The 21,832-nt window shown below is 38.3% G+C and overlaps 1 protein-coding gene across 6 annotated transcripts in view; it reads left to right on the forward strand.

Annotated features, from left to right (window-relative positions):
* Positions 1–1,374: 1,374 nt before the first annotated feature.
* TRPM3 (transient receptor potential cation channel subfamily M member 3) overlaps positions 1,375–21,832 on the forward strand; it is an 806,860-nt gene continuing 786,402 nt past the window's right edge. For all 6 annotated transcript variants that reach the window (XM_087444495.1, XM_087444496.1, XM_087444499.1 and 3 more), the window contains exon 1: positions 1,375–1,557. In XM_087444495.1, the coding sequence (XP_087300621.1) occupies positions 1,375–1,557 (183 nt within the window). The remainder of the gene's footprint in view (positions 1,558–21,832) is intronic.

Genomic DNA, 21,832 nt, shown 5'->3' on the forward strand with positions numbered 1-21,832 from the left:
TCCTACAGTATTTCTCACCCTCTCCCCTTCCTTCTTAATCCCTTTTCACTTTACTTAAAGTGGCACTGGGCATTATTTAAATAGAAGGAAGGATGCTCAATTTCTGAAAGAAATGAAAATACATCTGTTGCCATTGCAACAGATAAGCAACCAGACAGCCCTTTTCAACTAGGAGCGATTTTGGGCCTCCTTCCCTTTAATAATGAGTAAGGTCATTGTTGTAGCTTTTGTAAATTTGTGATGCCCCCAGCAGCCCACTATCATCTGATCACGGACATTCCTGAACACTAGGACAGCTCAGTCTGGTAAAGTAACTGACACAAAACATGAGAGTCTGTCAGCTTCCCTTCTAATGAGCAGAAGGCAGATAGTGAACTGAGGGTGAGGTGGAAGTGTCAAGTACACCACACAGGGGCTCACCTGTCATCCTCACTGCTTACATGCGGTCCCACCCTTGCCCCAGGAGTGAAAGAGTAAATAGTACCCATGCCTACCCCTGAGAGAAAAATGAGTTGATTTAAGAAGTATCAACCCTCTTTTCCCTTCCAAGGACCCTCTTCTGCCCTATTTCCACAATACAGGTCCTTGAAGGAGCTGAATTGCGGTTAGAGCAGCAAGAAGAATCACCTGGGGAGCTTTTAAATACCCCGATTCCCAGGCCACAGCCCAACCAATTAAATTAGACGGCGAGGAAAATAAGCATAAAAAAAATCGATTCAGGTAGCCCGAATGGGTAGTGAAGTTTGAGAACAGTGGGCTAGTCTGAGCAAGCGTGAGAAGGGATTAGCGTGGCGTCTTACAAGGAGATGAAGCTCTACTCTCCCCAAGGATACTTGGGACACAGTTGTTGCTGCAAAAAGGAGAAAGGAAAGAGAGGAGGAAGGACAAAGTTGCCTGCTTCCTGTCTTTCTCCAAGTCAACTGGAGTCTCCACCCATCCGCTGTGGGTAACCCAGGCTTGCACCTGCAGCTCGGGGTGGGGTGAGGTTGGTCCCCAGGCCTGCGGGCCTGGTTGGGGTGGGGAGACTGGAGGTAGCTACCAGCAGCGCATGAGTAGCCCCAGGCGTGGGCCGTGCGCCCCCCAGGGAAGGCGGCGCTCTAGGAGTGAAGAGCAATTTGGGACGCAGAAGGAAGCTGGCTCGGGCGCAGGTGGCGCTCGCAGCTCCAGCCCACAGTTGAGCCAATCGCGGGCGCAAGCGCAGCCTGGTGGCGGCGGCGGTAACGGAGCGCAGGGCTCTGGCAGGAGCTGGCGGAGGCAAAGGCGGCTCCAACAGAGAGCTGCGCGCAGGCTGGAGTGAGACCCGGCGGCGAGAGGAGCGAGCGAGAGCGCCCGGCGGCGCCGGGGTGTTGCCCGGCCCAGCAAGGAGAACTTAGCATGGGGAAGAAGTGGAGGGATGCGGCCGAACTGGAGAGGGGCTGCTCGGAGCGCGACGACAGCGCGGAGAGCCGCAGGCGCAGCCGGAGCGCCAGCCGGGGCAGGTTTGCCGAGTCGTGGAAAAGGTTAAGTTCCAAGCAGGGGTCTACCAAGCGCTCGGGACTCCAGTCGCAGCAGACGCCGGTGAGTGGCGCGGAGAGACAGCCCCTGGGTCTCTCCTTCCCCTTCTCCCTCCGCCTGCAACTCGAGCCCTTTCCATGGTGCTGAACTTGCCTCCTTAGGGGCTCCAGTCAGGGAACTTGTGGAGCCGCTTCTAATGAAGGAAGTGTTGGGGGCTGTGAGGAGGGGCAGGAAGGAACGACTTCCTTTTCTTCAGCCAGGGGAGAGTCTCCTGACGTCTCTGGTGTCTCTGCAAAAATGGAAAACATGTTCGAGAGGCGAGGGGCGCACTATCAGATCATTAGAGTTTTGCAGTTAACAGAGCGTGTGAGATGTTGTCGAGTGTATTGTTGTGACTCATGTGTATGCCCCGGGGGTCTCTCTGTGCAGCGTATTCGAAGGTACTCGGCATCCGCTGAATGAGGGTGAAATAGGAAGGGCATGTCATATTTTTACGCTAACACTTGCTCTTTTCCAGCCCACACCTCCTCTATGTTAATGGGTGCGTTTAATTATTTGAAGGATGTCATTTGCATGCAAAGAATTGCAAGAATATCCCAGGTGCTTACAATCCTGCTGTTAACATATACAGCGTTCAGAAAATAGTTCTCCCATGTGTCAGCTCCTCTTCAAAGTCTAGTTAGTGCAATAAAAGCACTCAAGTGAAATTAATATAGGCAGCATATGTGTGTAAAGAAGTACAGTTCCTTAAAACTTTAGCTGCATTTGCATTTTTGGTATTTAAATATTATGTTTTCCTTTAGCCTAGAGAGAGGGAACTGTTTTACAAGAGAGTGCAGAGCCCTCCTGTTGCTCGTAGGGAGGAAGAGCATATCACTTTTAACTTCCAAAACATTAAGAACATCAGCGTGTGTGTGTGTGTGTGTGTGTGTGTGTGTGTGTGTATGCTTATGTTTTACATATGGAAGAGTTGACAGCAGATACTGCATGGTGAAGAGAGACTGAATTAATTAAAAGAAAGGATGGGACATAAGAATTGTATCTCATAGCAGGAATAATGATATCCTGCTCTGCTTTTGAGGGGTCGTCATTGAAGGATAAAAATCCCTAAAAAGCAGGATCTTTAAAACATTACTTCAACAGAATGAATTATAACCATGTAAAATTTTTGGTGTATTTATTTTGTTAGCTTGTTCACAAAAACTACTAGCAGAGAATGTTATTAAATTTGAAATGTTTTTCTGTAATATTTAGTGTGTTTTATAGGTAGGTTTTTGATTTAAATATGGATATAGGACACTTAAGATACAATTAATTTGATTTTGGACATTGAAATATTACTTATTTAGAAATATAGACTTGAAAATATTTTAAAAAGGAGAATATTATTCTCAAGATAAGTTTTTATGAAATAAATTATGTAGAAAATATAAAATTGATGACTTCTGGTTTATGTCAATTATATGAACTAAGAATTAATTTTATCCCCCTTTTATTAGACAGTCTAAGTATTATTCTAAGTAACTTCTTATGCAGCTTCTTTGATTCTGTTCAACAGGTGTGTGCAGAGTCTATATCAGGAGCATATGAAATCTTCATGTAACTATTAATTAGGTTAAATAGCTTGCAGGTTTGTTACCTAGAATAAAAATGCAAGAGAGAGAGGACATAATAGGATGCCATGACAACCAGAAGACATCTGGAAGAGTAACCGAGTCCTCCTGTTTACTAAGGGTGATGATGGTGCTCTATTTCTCTTTAGTACTTGTTGATTGAAACATTAGTAATTCAGTAAAAACCAGTTAAGGCAAAAGTCTGTGCTTATTCTCACACTGCATGGCAAATTGATGTTGATTTTGTTCTAAAAATCTAAGTGCTCCTAGCCATGATTTTCATGATCAGAGTTTTTTGTTTGTTTGTTTTATCAAAGAGAATGAGGTTTTGTAAATCTTAGAGCTGGGATGGTTGTTTGTAACCAAGGTTTGATTCCATTAATTGTTAACAAAGACTTTTGACTTCATTTGTAAGTGAGACACACTACTTATTTATGCAAACAGGAGGGAGGGAATAATAATGCTTGCAGCAGATATGCTTATGAAAGTTTTTAATGTTCGGAGTAAGATTTCTTCTCCCTCTTAAGGTGAGCTGGTGCTATTTTCAACCTTCCTTGTATTTCATGTAAAAAAATAGCATAAACTATAGAGATTAGGAAGTGATTAAAGCAGTTAATATGATTAATGCTGCTTCTTACTTATTCTTATGAATAAATAAGATATTCCGTGATGTGACTTTGGATTTTATACATTTTGTATCATACTCAGAAATATTGTGGTGTCCTCCTGATAAAAATCACATGAGTGTTTTACTCTTTTCTTTGAAGACAAAATAGATAAATGTAGAAAATTTTAGTTAATAATAGAACATGGACGCTTTCTTACATCTTTCTTCTTTCTTTTGAGTGTATAAAATGGTTATATCGTTGTTTTATTAATGTGGCCTTTGTTACTTTCTTCTCTACTCTCCTTAGAGTCATGAAATCACTTCCAGTTAAAGTTATTCCCAGGGAACAATTCAGTCCATGACTCTGTCCCCAATGGGAATGATTGCATTATTTTTCTTTTTCACTAACAACAAAGCATGCACACATCATAGGTAATAGGAGAGATTTTCTTCAGCAAGGAGAGGACTGCTATGTTCTTGGTTATCCAGAAGTACTTTTCCTCTATGATCTGAGTCATGGTGTTTCTGTGTGTGAAGTGTAGTGGAGATCTGTTTGAATCAACCTTGGTGATTAGATTTCCTACCTACTTATCACTAAGTATGTTGGGGTTTTATAGAGATGTCTTAGAGGTTGGGCTGGCCCCATAATTTTAATACCACTATTAGAAATCAAAAAGTTACATTTCTGGGAATCTCTTTGACCCTCAGAAAATGGTCTTCTGATGTTCTTTATGGAGTATCGCAGGCCAGAGTAGGATGGTGTGTGCCATCCCTGCCAAGCTCTCTGGGGTCTGCTTCTATTCTGGCACCAGGCAGAGCACCACTATCTTTGTGCAATAGCTGGAGGAAAGGGCAGCTGTGCTGAGTCCTCACAATGGCATTTAAAGGGTGTGTTTTCAAGTTCTAGGCCACAGTTGTGAGTGTGTCTAGCACATCAATCCTTGCTGATTTGAAAAGGTTTTTTTTTTTTTTATTTTTGTAATTCAAGAAACACTCTTCTCTCTCCTTGTTTTTAGTCTTCATGGTTGACAATGCAAGTTTTTTTTTTTTTTTAAATTATGTGACTATTTGGTTTAGATCATTAGTTTAAGGGGGAGACGGGAATGTGGGGGTAGCGGGAAAGGTTTCATAGTAGAGAAGATTTTTTTTTTTTTTTGAGGAAGCTTGGCCCTGAGCTAACACCTGTTGCCAATCTTCCTCTTTTTTCTCCACAAACCCCGAGTACATAGTTGTGTATCATAGTTGTATAGTTGTAGCAATTCTATGTGGGACGCCACCTCAGCATGGCTTGATGAGTGTTGAGTTAGTCTGTGCCCAGGATCTGAACTGGCAAATCCTGGGCCGCTGAAGCAGAATGCGGGAACTTAACCGCTATGCAGCCGGGCCGGCCCCGACAATGCAAGTTGTAATCCAGTAATCTATGATACTCAAATTATACCCCAAATCTTAAAATTCTGATAGAGTGAAGTAGAATTTAATCATATTCATTCCTTGGAATTTGTTCCTCTCTGAAAGTGGGTCATAGATTATTTTTTAAAACTAAAAACTATTTTTTTGGTAAATGTAAAGAAATTTTATATCAATTTTATAGTTATATTAGTATGAAAGTTATATATTTGAATTTTGGATATCAAATTAAGTTTCTGGATATTAATGTTTTACATAATATCTCTATTGAATTGGTCAATAGGCATAAAAGTAACTTAAAACTTCATTGCTTCTAGTCTGTTCAGTGTGGATTTCATACTTCTTGTAGTACTGTTCTTGTTATTCCTATTATTTGTTTTAATTCACACAGAAATGCGTGGAAATCTATTAAAAGGTGATTCAGCAGGTGCCCTCTGGTGTTACAAATATCAAATGCTCACCTCGGCGTGTATGTATTTTTAATTTTGAAAGGTGATCTCCTCCTCTAGTCCCACGACTGTTTTAAGGCTTGTTTTCAGATAGATGCAGATTTAATTTAATCTCTAAGTAAGCTCTGTGTAAAAGGGAAAAAAGAAAGAGTTCTGAGGGAGTGAAATGATGGAGTTGTAATTAGAGTTGTTTTTCAACCTTAGATGGCATGCTTGCTTCCACTAATGCTGTAATTACCCTTATCAGCAGGTGCCAACCACGGAACATCACACCTTGTGCAGACAGTTGAGCCATGGAGAGTGTATAGAAACAACAGTGAGTGTGCAGAAACAGCAGTGCTGCAAAGTAGACAAGTCTGGTTCTGCTGGTTACCAAATCCACGCTTCCCACAGCTGTCTGAGATGCTCTGCATGCAGGGGGATTCCATGAACAAACGTGGTTCCATTTCTGAGGCTGACTTGCCCCTCTTGGACCTAGTGGGTGACTTCCAGTTCTTCCTGCCAAAAGCTGGGTTCTTCAGGATCTTAAAATAAGTGAGGAAAAGCTGAGTCAGAGGCAGTGCTCAAGTCAGAAAAACTCGTCTCCCTACCAATTGCCCAATTAATGATTGCGGGGGTGGTAGATCCTGTGGTGGCTGTGGTAGAAACAATAGCAACTTGGTGAAGAGAACCTTCATTTCTTTTTCAATGTCTAATATGCTATTGCAATGTCATTAAACCCTTAATAGTTTGTTCTTGTTACACAAAGTGCTCTCCTGGTGCAAGCAGAATGAATCCCCTGCAGTGCTAGTCCATTACTGAATAAACCATTTCTTGACAGGTTGATTTTTTTCTACTGCCTTTTACTCACTGTGTTAAAAAAATAAAAAGGGGACAATGTCATATCGCTCAGGAATACAGATGGATTCTCTTGTTACTGTGATGTTTTTTGATGGGAAAAAAGCCATTTTCTGATAACGATCCATTTTGTTTAAGCATTTCTGAAATGTTATCTTTTTTTAGTAGTTAATATAACAACGAGTTTTTTCTCATTGATCATAGTGAATTAAAAATTTAATTTAGTTTCGTCTTTAATCAGAAGGCCATGCATATATTAGGTGGCAAATGAGTAATTCAAATATTTTAAATTTTGAGAAGTAAAATATCCTTGTATGGTGATGGTTTTAAATGTACTTTCAATTATTCCAAAATATATTAGAACAGTTCCTCCTGCAATTATTTATTGAGATCTTTAAAAACAATTGAATCATTAAAAATCATTTATAAATAGTAGCAAAACATTATATTCATTTGTTCCGACCAGCTGTGATGGTCTGTGCGTTGGCTTTACTTTTTGTTTCTTTCATTGGCAAAGCCAAAGGAGGGCTGGTAGAGCAAAAATGAAAGGATTATAGAGAACAATGTTTAAAGAAACTTTTATTCATCTAACATTCGTTGAGTACTTGGGAAGTGTTAGGTCGATGGTAAGTACTGGAGAACTTCTCTAGTAGAACCGATGGTTTAACACGAGGCAGAGATATGCAAAGCAACAAGACAGAGATATACACAGTCTAGCTTTATAGTCAGAATACAATGGAGAAAATGTTAAAGTAGTTGATGCCACTTGAGGGATGAGGATGGGAAGTCTAGATAAAAAACTTCCTAGACTTGGTGCCTGATTCTTAAAAGATGGGGAAGAAAAAGAGTTGTTTGGATTTGGAAATTTGGGAAGAGTGCAATCATACCTTTCTGAGAGTTTTTTTAACTGACTCATGAGGAAAGGTACTTGAATGCAGGGAATGGAAGGCAAGGCAGGTGAGGAAGAGAAATAAGAACAAACGCTTAGTAGTACTTAGTACGTGCCGGGTGCCCTGCTGGGCACATCACATATGTCATTGTCTGTTGCTCCACTTCAGCTAGAATGTGAGCCCACAAAGATGAGGATCTTTGTTTTCTCCACTGATTTACCCAAATGCCTTGAACAGTGCCTGGTGCTTGTTCAATGAATAAATTGACCAAAAACACATTAATAAAAATAGTAATTTCTAATAATGTGAGGAATAGACTTTAGGTTCTTAGCTGTGAAGAGAAAGAGAAATAGAGGCAAAAGAATTTTTCTTTTCTTTTTTTCCCTAAGATGGAGAGATTTGAGCATATTTATTTGCTGGGGGAAGAACTTATTAAAGAAGGCGGGTTTAAATAAGCAGGAAGAGAGAATAGTAATGAAACTTGTCGAGAGACTTGGAGGAGTTGGGATTTGTTTTATGGGAGAGTTGAAAACCTATTTTTCTTGTTCATACCTGGCTCTGCCCTCTCTGTCTTACGGACTTGCCTGGTGGAAATTGGACCTGATTGTTGATTCTTTTGCAAGTTTTACTCAGTACATATTTAGTCTATAATGTTAGTGATAATTCAAAGTTATCATGCAAAAAATATATATTTTTATGAAAACTTTTGTTAATAATTCAGAGATTGCTGCAATGTTACTTTGTACCTTTGACCTCTCTAAATATCTCAATACTTTGATCTTTCCAAATATCTCAAGGGATGTGGGAAGTTTCTCAGATTTCAAAAAGGTGGGAATCACTACTTCAGTCATCCTGAAGATGGTTATCTAAATTCAGAGTTGACGTGACAAGCTGCTAATCCATGCATTCAGTGTTATGGGATTGCATACTCATTAAAAATGCCTCTCTAGAAAACCAGAACTTCAACCACAAAATTGTCACACAAAATGGAACACATTCATGGTAATAACCAGCTAAGTTTGTCCTCCCCAAAGATTGATTTTTCTAGGAATTCCTTGGAAGTGAACTTTATAATGGTGAGATTAGGAGGGAGGGCTCTATTGGATACATTTTCCCAAGAGGCTCAATTTAAACACAGGTCATCTCTACTTTGGGAGTTCCATGGAAAATCTGAATTGATTTTAGAGAACAGTATGGTGGCTTTGGAATCAAGCAGATCTAGATTGGAATCCTGGCTCTGTCAGTTATTAGCTGTGTGGCCTTTAGTGAACTATATTTCTATAACTCTTTTCTCCCCAATTCTATTAGGAGAATTCTTCTTTTCCCATTGTTTAAGATTCACTCGTGTTCTTTTTATATATATATATAAATAAAAAGTATTTATTGTATTTATTTTAATCTAAAATTTAATTGTCTCATATACAAAAATAGAAAATATTATGAAAAGAATCTACATACTCATAACACACATTAAACCAAGGGTAACAGTTTGCCATATTTTCTTTGTATCTTTTTAAAAGAGTAAAATGTTACAGATACACCTAAAATATCCCCTCAACCATTCTTTAGAATCCTTCCCCAAAGGTAAGAAATATTCTGAACTTGAGGTTCATTGTTCTCATATAGGTTTATTTTTTTAAAAAATATCTACTACATATTTATGTATTCATAAAGATGTGTAAATAGTGTGGTACTATGTCTTTAAAAATTTTTACATGAATTGTGTTGCATAGTATATATTCTTTTGCAATTTGCTTTTTTCATGCAATGTTATATTTTTTGAGGTATATCAAGGTGTTACAAGTAGATGTTGCATATTATTTCAGTATATGTTTATACCACAGGTAATTTATTCATTTCTCTACTGGCAAAATTTTAGTTTATTTCCTTTTTTTTTTTTCTTTTCCTATTACAAACAATATTCGGTGAACATTTTTGTACTTGTCTCTTTGGTTCTTAACTTGCAAATACCTTTTACAGGATATAGACTCAGGAATTGGCCTTGCTCTTTGGCAGACATAAGGACCAGGGCTTCTTCTCTAGACTTGTTTTGCACCAGAGAAAGGTCAGCTTGTCCAGATCCTAACCTCTGAACAGAGCCAGAATTTGCAAGGGCCTGAAGGGGAGTGGTGCTGGCTTTCTGTTTTAGAACGGTGTTGACATCCAAATCAGACAGACCTGATTTCCAGTCTGACTCAGGTCATTAACTGGTTTTGCAATTTAATCTTTCTGTGTCTTAAAGCCTCCATCATAAAATGAGGATGGGAATACCTGTCCCCAGTGTGAATTGTGAACGTTAAGTGTATTGATGTGTGTAGCTAGTTCAGTGTCTGGCAAGAGGTACTATTAAATGGAAAGTTACCTAACTATTGGTGTTAACTAGAGGTATTTTCACAAATGTCAAAAGCAGAACTTGCCTTTGTTTGATGGGGAAGTGTTGTTTGTGGTCTTTAATTCTTCTGAAATTAGAATGTTGTTGGTTACAGCCAAGATGTAATATAAGGCTAATGGTTGTTTGTATTGTGCTTCTGGTTTTAAAAGTGCTTTCAAAAATAAAATCAGCTTGTCTCTCCAAGAAGATTGTTTTCCACAGTAGATCCTGGTCCCTGCAATGTCCATTATTCTATGTTTTTACTGGAGGTGAATTTGACAGTTGGAGGTACAAATGTGAAATCTATATCATATTGAAATATATGATACTCTTTGCTTTTGGTATTTTTATCATTGAATTCTTTGTGTTTTGAAATAAATTATAGTTATAAAATTATTCTCTTCATGAACCTTGAGACCTTTGGGAAAGAATGCTTTTAAATATACTTTTATTAAGGAAAATTCAAACGTATACAACAGTAGAGGGAATAGTATAATTAACCCCATGTACCCATAACCTAGCTTCAACAATTATCAAATCATGACAAATCTTTCATCTATACCCCTATTTTCTATTTCTTCCCTCCCCACAAGATTATTTACAAGCAAATACCAGATAAATATCACTTCATCTAAGAAATATCTGAAAGATAAGGACTCTTTATTAAAACTGCAACACTATTATGAAATTTAAACAAATTAATAATTTCCTAATACCCCCATATATTAAATTAGGATCACATTTCCTTGATGCTCTCATAATTCTGTTTTTCTCCCATAGTTTGTTTGAATCAGAATCCAGTCATAATTGACAAATTATAATTGTTTGTCCTTTTTAGTCTATAGGTTCCCTTTCCTGATCTTCTTTTTTCTATTGAAAATTATTTGTCAAAGAAATTTGTCCTGTAGAGTTTCCAACATTCTCTTTTGCTGAATACATCCCAGTGGTGTTATCTAACATGTTCCTCTGTCCATTGTATTTTCTGTGAACTGGTAGTTTGACCAGGAGCCTTGATCAGTTTTGATTTTTTTGGCAAGGATACTTCATAGGTATTCTGGTTGCCTCTCATTTTAGGTATTAGCTACCATTGATGATCGTTGCCTAGAGCAGGGGTTGGCAAACTTTTTATGCAAAGGGCCAAATAGTAAATATTTTAGGTTTTGTGCACCATAAGTTCTCTTACAACTGCTCAACTCTGCTGTCAGCACAAAAGCATCCATAAACATTGTGTAAATAAATAGAAATGGCTGTGTTTCGATACAACTTTATAAATAAACACTGAAATTTGAATTTCATACAGTTTTTACACAGTGTGAAATATTATTCTCCTTTTGATTTTTTTTTTTTTTGTGAGGAAGACCGGCCCTGAGCTAACATCTGCCAATCCTCCTCTTTTTGCTGAGGAAGACTGGCCCTGGGCTAACATCCATGCCCATCTTTCTCCACTTTATATGGGACGCCGCCACAGCATGGCTTGACAAGCGGTACGTCGGTGCACACCCGGGATCCGAACTGGCGAACCCCGGGCCTCCGCAGTGGAGCGCTCGCACTTAACCACTTACGCCACTGGGCCGGCTCCCTGATCTTTTTTTTTTAACCACTTAAGAATGTAAAAATTATTCGTAGCTCACAGACTAAGAAAAAAACAGACTACAGACTGGATCTAGCCATTGGCTGGAGTTTGCTGATTCCTGGCCAGGATCCATTGCTTCATTAAGACATTGCAAATCGGTGACATTACAATTCTATCTTTTTTTTTTTTTTTTAATTTTTTGTTTATTGCAGTAACATTGGTTTATAACATTGTAAAAATTTCAGGTGACATTACCCTGATACCAAAACCAGACAAGGACAACACAAAAAAAGAAAATTACAGGCCAATATCACTGATGAACATCGATGCAAAAATCCTCAATAAAATACTAGCAAATCGCATACAACAATACAATTCTATCTTTCCTTTTTCATTTATTAGCTGAAATAGTTTTATAAATAGGAACCTCCCTCATCAACTATTTGCTTACCCTGAGTTATAATTCATACAGTATAGTCAAGATAAATGCTTGAGAGTTTTTAAAAGTTGAACTAATAATAATAATAGGAGCTATATGGTGGCATTGATCTATTAGTTTACTGTCAGGACTTAGATTTTAATTGGGTCAGTGTGTTCAGTTAACTGTCAGAAAATATTTGGCCCATTTATTGTGGAGGCCAATTAAATTGTCATTAAGAAATAGAATATGTAAAAATATATTGTCAAACTAGTTCTCTATTAAAGTTTTTGCTCTCAGGATTTAAAAAAAGTCCTGGGCATTGTGTTAGGTTTCTACTGCTGCCGTAAGAAATTACCATGAACTTAGTGGCTTAAAGCAACATGAATTTATTATTTTACAGTCTGTAGCTCAGAAGTCGGACAGGTTTCTCTAGAGTAAAATCAAGGTGTTGGCAGGGCCGTGTTCCTTTCTGTAGTCTCTAGGGGAGAATCCATTTACTTGCCTTTTCCAACTTCTAAAAGATACCAACGTTCCTTGGCTTCTGGCTCCTTCCTCTTTCTTCAAAGGCAGCAAAGTTGCATCTCCTTGACTCCTGATTCCATTGTTACATTGCTTTCTCTGATCCTCTCTTCTACCTTCCTCTTCCATATTTAAGGACCCTTATGATTACATTGGACCTACCTGGATAATACAGAGCAATCTCTTTAAGGTCAGATAATTAGCAACCTACATTCCATCTGCAACCTCAGTTCCCCTTTGCCGTGTAAAGTAACATAGTCACGAGTTCTGGAGATTAGGATGTGGATCTCTTTGAGAGGTCATTATTTTGCTTATCACAGCCATTAAGATATCGTTGTTTGATTTGTTAAATCTTTACTAGACAAGATTTTGAAGATGCTGGTGCAAGATCCTTTCTAAGATGCCTTTAAATCCATGATAAATATTCATCTCTTTGGAATGAGGTTCTGCTGCAAACAAAGGAACAGAACAGATGAGGATTCACTGCACTGTTTTTTCCAGCCTTTTCCCTCCCAGCTTTATTGAACTATAATTGACAAATAAAAATTTTATATATTTAAGGTGTATAATATGATGTTTTGATGTAGTATATATTGTGAAGTGATTACCACAATCAAGCTAATTAACATATCCATCACCTCACATAATTACCATTTTTGTTTTTGTGGTGAGAACAAGTAAGATCTACTCTCTTAGCAAATTTCAAGTATATAATAGTTTTGTTAACTATAGTCACCATGCTGCACATTAGATCTCCAGAACTTATTCATTCTGCATACTGAAACTTACACTCTTTTGTTTTCTGAGTGTTGAATTCATAGTGATGATGGTAGAAGTGGAAATTACCTTTCCTATCAGTGGATAGTCAGTAGATTTGGGGATATGAATGTTTTATTTTGACATAGGTTTTAATGAGCACCCACTCTGTACAAGATAAAGCCTCAAATGCTACAGGAGAAAGAAATGTGGAAAAGACTTCTAGAAGACTTACTTATGATGGTGGGAGGGATGAAACTATAACTTGACATGTAACATGGTATATTATAAGCATATTAGGTATATGGTTAGCAATTATAAGTACATGATATATTATGACTATGTCATTTTATAAGTATATTAAAATAGCCTTAATTATATTATTAGTCTACTAGAAAGCTTGGTAAGAATGGTCAAATGAGTGAGAAAATCAATTGGTTGGACCCATGAACAAATGATAGAATTTTCAGTTTTTGATTCACTGAGTTGAAGCTGTACAGGCAAAATAATTTTTCGGATATCTTGTTTCATATTTTCTATATAGATGTTGCAAAAAGCAATTTTTACTAGTTTGCAAATATTTATTGATTTTTTCTTCTTAATGAATGAAAATAACCCTTAACTTGAAATTTTGAATTACAACTACTTTTTAAATAGGGCTCTTACCACTTTTTTCTGTTATTTAAGGACATCTGTTTTTATTTATTTATTTATTTTTTTGGTGAGGAAGATCGGCCCTGAGCTGACATCTGCCAATCCTCCTCTTTTTTTGCTGAGGAACACTGGCCCTGGGCTAACATCATGCCCATCTTCCTCTAGTTTATATGGGACACTGCCACAGCATGGCTAGACAAGCGGTGTGTCGGTGCATGCCCGGGATCCGAACTGGGGAACCCCGGGCCGCCGCAGCAGAGCGTGCACTTAACCGCTTGTGCCACTGGGCTGGCCCCGACATCTGGTTTTTCATATAAGTGCTTGTCTCCTTTACTCAATAGATGATCATTATAACAATAGATAATTATTATAAATCACTGTTAATATGAAAGAAAGAAGGATGAATAATTAGCACCAAGTGAGCACATAGCATTAGATAGCATCTTCAAAATGCTAAGGTCAAATAAGATGAGAAGTTGAGTCTCTCCTTCTTTTTAAAAAACGTGCCTATTTCTTTTGTTTTTAATTGAAATATATATGACATATAACACTGTGTAAATTTAAGTTGTAAAACATATTAATATGATACCTTTATATATTGTAATATGATCGCTATTAAACAAAACAAATTCTGACCTGAAAAACCAAATTACTGAATTTGGTTTTGTACTGGAAGTACAACTGAAGAAGTAGTTATGTCAAAGGAAGTAGTGTATCTTTAAAACAGTAGTTGATAATAATTTTCCTTTTTTTTTTTTTGAGGAAGATTGGCCCTGTGCTAACATCTGTTGCTAATCTTCCTCTTTTTTTTTTTTTCTTTTTTCTCCCCAAAGCCCCAGTATATAGTTGTGTGTCATAGTTGTAGAGTTGTAGCTCTTCTCTGTGGGACGCCACCTCAGCATGGCTTGGTGAGCGGTGAGTAGGTCTGCACCCAGGATTCGAACCGGTGCACCCTGGGCCGCCAAAGCAGAATGCGCGAACTTAACCCCTATGCCTCCGAGCCAGCCTCAATAATAATTTCCTAGAGTACCAGACTGTGATTGCCTAAGCCACACCAAATTGAGCAATGAACAATTAAACTGTGAAACTTCAGGGAAGCAGCAAGTAGTTTGTTTTCTCTAGAACATCTGTCACAGAGGATGGAAGACAGTTGGGAAATTTCCAAGGTGTGTGAGGCCTCTAGATTGGGAGAGCAGAGAGCCATGGAGTGAGAGGCACCCTGGCCTGGAGCTGCTATCTTCCTGTCAAGAGTCAGAGAGAGAGAGAGAGAGAGAGAGAGAGAGAGAAAAGCAGGCTGACTGTAGGATTTGAGGCAGGTATTCTTGGGTTATGTATCTACAGCAGTCAGTTGCACATCTGGGCAATGTTCTCAGAGATGTTTGTAGATATAGAACTGGTGGAGACTATATGCAGGTAGTTGGCTATGAAAGCTCAGATATTCTGCAATTGGTTACTAGTGGCTGCAAAAAAGTACCAGTGAATGACGGAACAGGAACCAGGGACAGCTGAAGACCAGGTCCTTAGCAAGGCAAAAGGACCAAGATAAAGACAAAAGATCTGGATCTTGACTCAAGATGGAGACATTTCCCTCCATCATTCCTGACTTAGGGTTTTACTGTGATTATAGCTATGTATTATTAATTATTACAACTTGTATATGTGATTAAGTTTAAGGTAATTGACAAGTAAACTCTATTCATTTTGTTCCTGTTTTGTTGTCTCTATAAAGTCTGTCATAGAGAAGCCCTTCAGGAATTATTGAGGGAAGTAGCAGAATTGGACCTGTCAGACATTTGTTGTTACCAGCCCATTGCCCGGTGTGGATGCTGGTTTCAGAATAAAATCTATTCCCATTTGTTTTGACTTTTTATCACAAAGTCGTCCCTTCACGTAAAGACCCATTTTGAGCAAAAAGATAGACTTTAAAATTGCTTTCCTTTGTTCTGAGTTATTGGCAGCCATTTTGTGGGAAATGAATAGGAGTTCTTAAGCATTTCAAAGTATTAGATACTCTAGCACTAAATGAAATTAGTTTTCTTTAAAAAATAAACAATAATGATTCAAATTACCAAAGCCTGGGACAAAGTGGGAATGATGTGGGTTACAGCTACAAAAAGAGTTCATTGTTTAAAAGGTGCGTGGAGTTATCGGATGTAACTGTAGAACGCAGTGGTAACAGTAACTAAAACAAGAGCTTAATTCATGTTATGAAGACCACCTACTCCCAATGAATAGACTATCAAAAATGAATGCAGGAGGAACCGGTGATAAATAATGGCTAAGTCCTACTTTTGTCTTATTACCCATTAAGCACAGTTGGGGAGGGAAAAAGTATTTTTGCAACCATACTGTATAACTGGTGCCTTTGGGTCCACTGATGGAGACAGATAACCAAGCTGGTATGTTAACATCATGGTCCTGCATTAATCTGAGCAGTGAGGTAATTCACAAGATATTGTATTACCGCATAGTTTGTGAATCATACACATTGTAAAACCTTTGGAAAGCTGGGTGTTATTTCCTCTTCCTGGGGAAAATGTCTGATTGTGAAAAAGAATCTTAGATGTACCTACAGTATAAACCAGTCTTTTGGTTTAGGGTCTCCTTTAGGACAAGGATTGTATTTTATTATTTTGGTATTTTTAAATATCAGGCACTTTCAATGATCTCTTATGTGATCTTCTCGACATCATCCTGAGGTGGGTTTTATTTGGATGCCCAAAGCACAGATGAAGAAACTAAATTTCAGAGAAGTCAAGTCACTTTTAACCAAGGTAGCTGGGAAATGGTAGAGATAGAATTTAAATGCAACAGTTCTTTAATTTTTTTTCAATATTCTGCTGACTTGTGAGATAGAGGTAAGATGACTAAAAGAGCATAAACAGAGGTTATGTCTTTTTCCTCACAAAAGTGATTTGTTCTTGGAGGTGGCTTAAAGTGAGACTAAGTCAGGGCAGTACTGAATAATGAAAGCAATGAAACTATATTGTCAGCAGTCCTGCAAACAAGCTTAGTTCCAGGAATAAACTGTTGAATGGAAAAAGAAAAACATGATAATTTGTTATTGATGTTACTTCTCTTACTGCTGTTGGGTGAGAAGAGGGCAATATAATTGTATTTGCATGATTGTAAGACTATTTTATTATTTTTAATATGTTGAATCATTTACCTATGAAGTTTTAAATAAACTTGGTCATTTCATTTGTGGGATATCAATCAAAAGCAGATCTAGAAAACTGTAAATTCGAGTTAAAATGGAATATAGAATGCTTGTTAAATAGATTCTCTTTATGTGTGTGTTTGTGTATGTGTGTAAGCTACTATTAGAAAAATGTGACAAATAAGAGAAATAAGAATCTTCACTGGGAGTTTAATTTGAGAGAAAGTAATTAATTACCTTGGTTTGTCTGGAGGTCAGAATAGAGTCAGGCCAATATGCTGTATCTTCAATATCTTCAATTATATTAAATGGGAATTGGTGTCCATAACAATGACCCTCAGCCAAGATGTTGTGCTCAGACATAAGAGAAAGATGGATTTATGTTCTGTGCTTCCTACTTATTAAGGCGAGAAACTGCATTTAAGATCAGGAAGCAAGATGTTCAATAACAATGAGTGAAAGAAAATGAGTTGATGATTAACTAGAAAAATCACTCAAAACATCCGTTTAACAAGCGCTCCTATTTAATTTTACCCTGTGTGCACCTAAGAAGTATGTGTCTATGTTTTCACAACCAAGTGTATTTAAAAATCTAATTAGGACATGCTGACTTATGCTTCAAATCTAAATAATGACCATAAAATTGAAGAGTTTTCATTCATTCTTCTCAGGTCTCTGGGATACCAATTGTGGGGGATGACAGTGGTGGTAGGGATATAAGAGAAGCAAAATATGCCCACCCTCTTCATTTGTTATCATGAGAAAAGAGAGAAAAGGAGCATTTGCTGTGGGCTCAGCATTTTGCTAGACTTTTTTATATTTATAAAAGTTTTATATTTTATATACATTATCTCATTCAGTCCACACAACAACCTGGTTGGGTAAGCATCATTCCCATTTTACCAAATTCCGTGCCTCCTGGAGTTTATATTCTAGTGAATGCTGCCAGAAGATAAACAAGCAAATAAACAGATAATGAACGATCTAATGATTATAAGTGCTATGAGGAAAAATATAGCAAGGCAGGGAGGTAGAGAATGAGAGGGGGTGTTATTTTAGCTGGAGGGAAAGCCCCTCTGATTGGATGTCAGAATGAAGTAGGGCAACAAGCCATGGAGATACCCTAGGGAAGAATGTTCCAGGCAGAGAGAACAGCAAGTGCAAGTGTCCTGAGGCAGAGGAGTGTTTGAGGATCAAGAAGAAGGCCAAAGACACGAGCAGAGTGAGCCAGGAGGAGAGGAGAGGAGATAAAGATTCGAACCCAGGTCTATCTGACTCCAAAGCTATGTCTACTGTGTTCCCCTTACACCATAAATTGAGGACATGTGTAACAAATAGAGAATGGCACAGGAAGTTAAAAAACAACTTGAGGCTTTCCAGTATATACTGTAAATATTGCAGAAAATCAAGACTAGGACAGCAAGTTTTGTTGGAGGCAAGATGACATGGGCTCTTGGGCTTGGGTTCTAAGATACAGGTAAATGTGGATTTGCAGATTCAAGCTGCAAAGAGCAGATTAAAGTGCAAAGAGCAGGGACATGGGAATGTTAATAATAGTTAAACATATTGAACTCAGTGTGCCAGAAACTGTTCTGTGAGGCTTACATATATTGACTTATTTGCTCCTTATAATGACCTCATTGTACCCACTTTACAGATGAGGAAACTAAGGCACAGAGGTATTAAGTAACTTGCCCAATGTCATGGAGTTTAGATTTAAAATCATATATATATTCTATACTCTTAAAAATGGAGGGAATGGGGACTGGCCTGGTGGCGCAAGCGGTTAAGCGTGCTCTCTGCTTTGGCGGCCCGGGGGTTAGCAGGTTCGGATCCCGGGTGCACACCAGTGCACCGCTTGTCAAGCCATGCTGTGGTGGCGTCCCATATAAAGTGGAGGAAGATGGGCATGGATGTTAGCTCAAGTCCAGTCTTCCTCACACACACACACAAAAAATGGAGGAAACGGAAGAAAATTTAGAGTAATTATTCCTTTATTATTTTTTTTTTTACCTATCACTTTCCTGAAGTATGGAGCAAAGATTGACAGATGAGCTATCAGAAAAAAAAAATTGACTCTTATCCCTCTGAAGAATATAAAAATTTGGGAGTAGTGAGTTAGGGAGGATGGTGAAGATGCACATTTAGTCAAAGTATTTTCTCATCCTTGTTTCTCTCTGGCCTATGATGAGACGTAATTAACCAATAACATACAGTACTGTGCACATAGTAGGTCCTCAGTAAAGAGCTCATTAAATCTGCTTCAAAACGTTCTTTATATTAAACTGAGTCAAGAAGCCAATTATTGAAACCTGGGGCAATTTGATAATTATGATGAATTCAGTATGTGCTCAAAGGTTAAAAGAAGCCACGAGAGAGTATAAATTTGTTTTTGTTATTGCTATTTTTTTTTTTTTTTTTTTGCTTGTGTGTTTTGTGTTTCTCACTAAGCAAGACTTTTAGGCTTGTTTCACTTGCAAATTGTTTGCTAAAACATGCCAGAAGCATCAGAATAAGTAGTTTTGGATTAAATTTGTTATTCTCTGTAGAGATACATCAATGAGATTAAAAAAAAAAAAAAACCAGTCCACCAATCCAGGAATTCTGAAGGAACTCAACGATGAAATAGTAAAACTGTTCCTTGAACGTGTAACTGATTTTAAACAGCCACTGTGGTAGAGAAGGGTTCCCAAACCTGCTGGCCATCTGAATCACCTGGGAGCTATTTAAAACACAGACTGCTGGACTGGCCACACCCTGTCTGTAGGCTTTCTATCTCCACGGCAAGGCCTGGAAGGTATAATTTGAAAAGATCCCCAGGTGATTTAGATGAAAACTCTTATTTGGATACTCCTATTTTAATAACTGTTTTCTATGGTGGTGGTTCTCCACGTTAGCATTTATTGGAATCACCTGGAGAGCTTGTTAAACCACCCCCTGTGGGCCCCAGCTTCCGGTGTTTCTAAATAATCAGACCTGTGGCGTGGTCTGAGAATTTGCACTTAAAGGAAAGTCCCAGGTGTGGCTGCACTGCTGCTGCTGGTCTGGGCATTGCACTTCGAGAACCACCAACTTGTAAAAACTTCAGAGTAAGATACAGAAGGCTACGGGACAAGTGAGCATCATCACTTTCATTAACAGTGTTGGGAAGTCTCCATGGTACAGGATAGAATCATTGTCTCTTAAGAAAAAAATATATAGTGAGTAAGGCAACATTATTGCTCTAAAGTATATTCAATCAATTCGGTTGTTTGTGGTTTTAGTGAGTTTGTAAATAATGGGGCAACAAGGGAAATATAATTTATTAAACAAAGCCTTTGATTGGGTTCTAAACCAAGAGTGTCTAAAATAATCCAGTTTCTTGGGATTGGAAAGGGTAGAGGTGGAAAGGTAATCTTTTATTCAAGGATGAGGTCAGATTTAATGACAGACATAAAAAGGAGATAAGCAGACATTTCTCAAGATAGAGAAGACAAAATAGTGAATTGCTTCCGGGATTAGGTCTGGAAATTTCTTTTCGTTAACACTAGTAAATGGTTTACAACTGTGAACACAGTGGTAAATCACCCAGCGTACTTAGAATCTAAATTCTTCTGAGTAAGAAAATGCCAAGCTGGTAGGAATAAATTTAGGAAGCTCTTCACAATGAAACCTGTGGTACAGTCAGGAGCAGCTGCAGAATTTGTGGGTCCCAGTGCAAAATGAAAATGCAAGGCTCGTGTTCAGAAATTATTAAGAAGATTTCAAGAGGGCAACAAGAGAGCATTAAACAAGGCATGGGACTCTGTGTGACTAAATGAGTCTCACCCCATGAAGGCAGCTCTGTGTATAATCAACAAGGGCTTCAAAAGATTTGGAGTTAGAGCTAGATTTGGAACATTCTTTTGCTCCTCAGTTTCTTGATATGTACAGTTTGCTGAATAATCCTTACTTTGAAAATTTATTGAGGAAAACAAGTTAGGTAATATGTGAAAGTCCCTATGGTTGAGCATGGCCTAGGGTAGACAGTAATAATAATAAAAACATCCTACATAAAAAAAGAATTGGCAGGGCTGGAGAGATTATTGATCTCCCTAGTATGGCTGTGTCATTTCTTATATTCTTGTAAAGCTGACTAATTCATTAAAGAAAGGTTTGTTGATTGCTTATAAAGTGCTAGGCAGTGTCCTAGATGCCAGGCTCACCACTGTGTTTGTGCAGGTCACAGTCTAGTGGGAGACACAGCCAATAAAACATAACTGTGAAGTACAGAGTGCAATGGAAGGAAATAACTGGCACAGGAGTATGATCTTGGAGGGAGGCCAGGGAAGGCCTCTCCAAAGAGGTGACATTTAAACTGCTACAATCTAAAGGTGGAGGAAAATCTAGAGCATTCCAGGTAGAGAGAACAGCACATGCAAAGCTTCTTAAACAGGAAAGACTTTGGTGTGTTAGAGGACTTAAAGCAGACCAGTCGGCTGCAGCCAGAGAATGAGGTAGAGCTAAGAGATGAAACTGGGGAGGAGCATAGGGCCAGATTATGTATGTAGCCCATTGTAGGTCAAAGTAAGAAGTCTAGATTTTATTCTAATCATGGTGGGAAACCATAAAGAGTTGTAAGCAGGGAAATGATGTGTGCTGATAGATGTTGCTAAACTCTCTCCAGATGCTTTGTAGAAAATAGTTGGAAGAGGGACAAGAGAGGAAGTGAGAGACTACTGTGGAAAGCCCAGTGAGAAATGATGATAGCCTGCACCAGGCTGGTGGCAGTGGAGATGGGAAGAAATTGACTGATTTTCTAACGTATTTGAGTTGTAGGAACAATTGGATTGGCAGTTGGGATGCGTGTGAGTGGAGAGACAGATGAATCAAGAAAGGATCCCAGGTTTCTGGCTTGGGCAACTGGGTGGATGATAATATTCATGGAAATCATGAAGATGTGGAGGAAAACAAGCTTTGGAGGAAAGTCAAAAGTCCAGTCTTGAACATGCTGATTTTGAGATGGTGGTATCAAGTTGATTAGTGGAATATATGTGACTGGAGTCCGGAGGAGAGGTCAGAGTTAGAGATGATCTGGGTGTTAGCAGTTTATAGATGGTATT

The sequence above is a fragment of the Ceratotherium simum genome, chromosome 20 (genome assembly GCF_057802395.1).
Source record: "Ceratotherium simum simum isolate JZ-2026a chromosome 20, ASM5780239v1, whole genome shotgun sequence".
In the NCBI taxonomy this organism is placed as follows: Eukaryota; Metazoa; Chordata; class Mammalia; order Perissodactyla; family Rhinocerotidae; genus Ceratotherium; species Ceratotherium simum.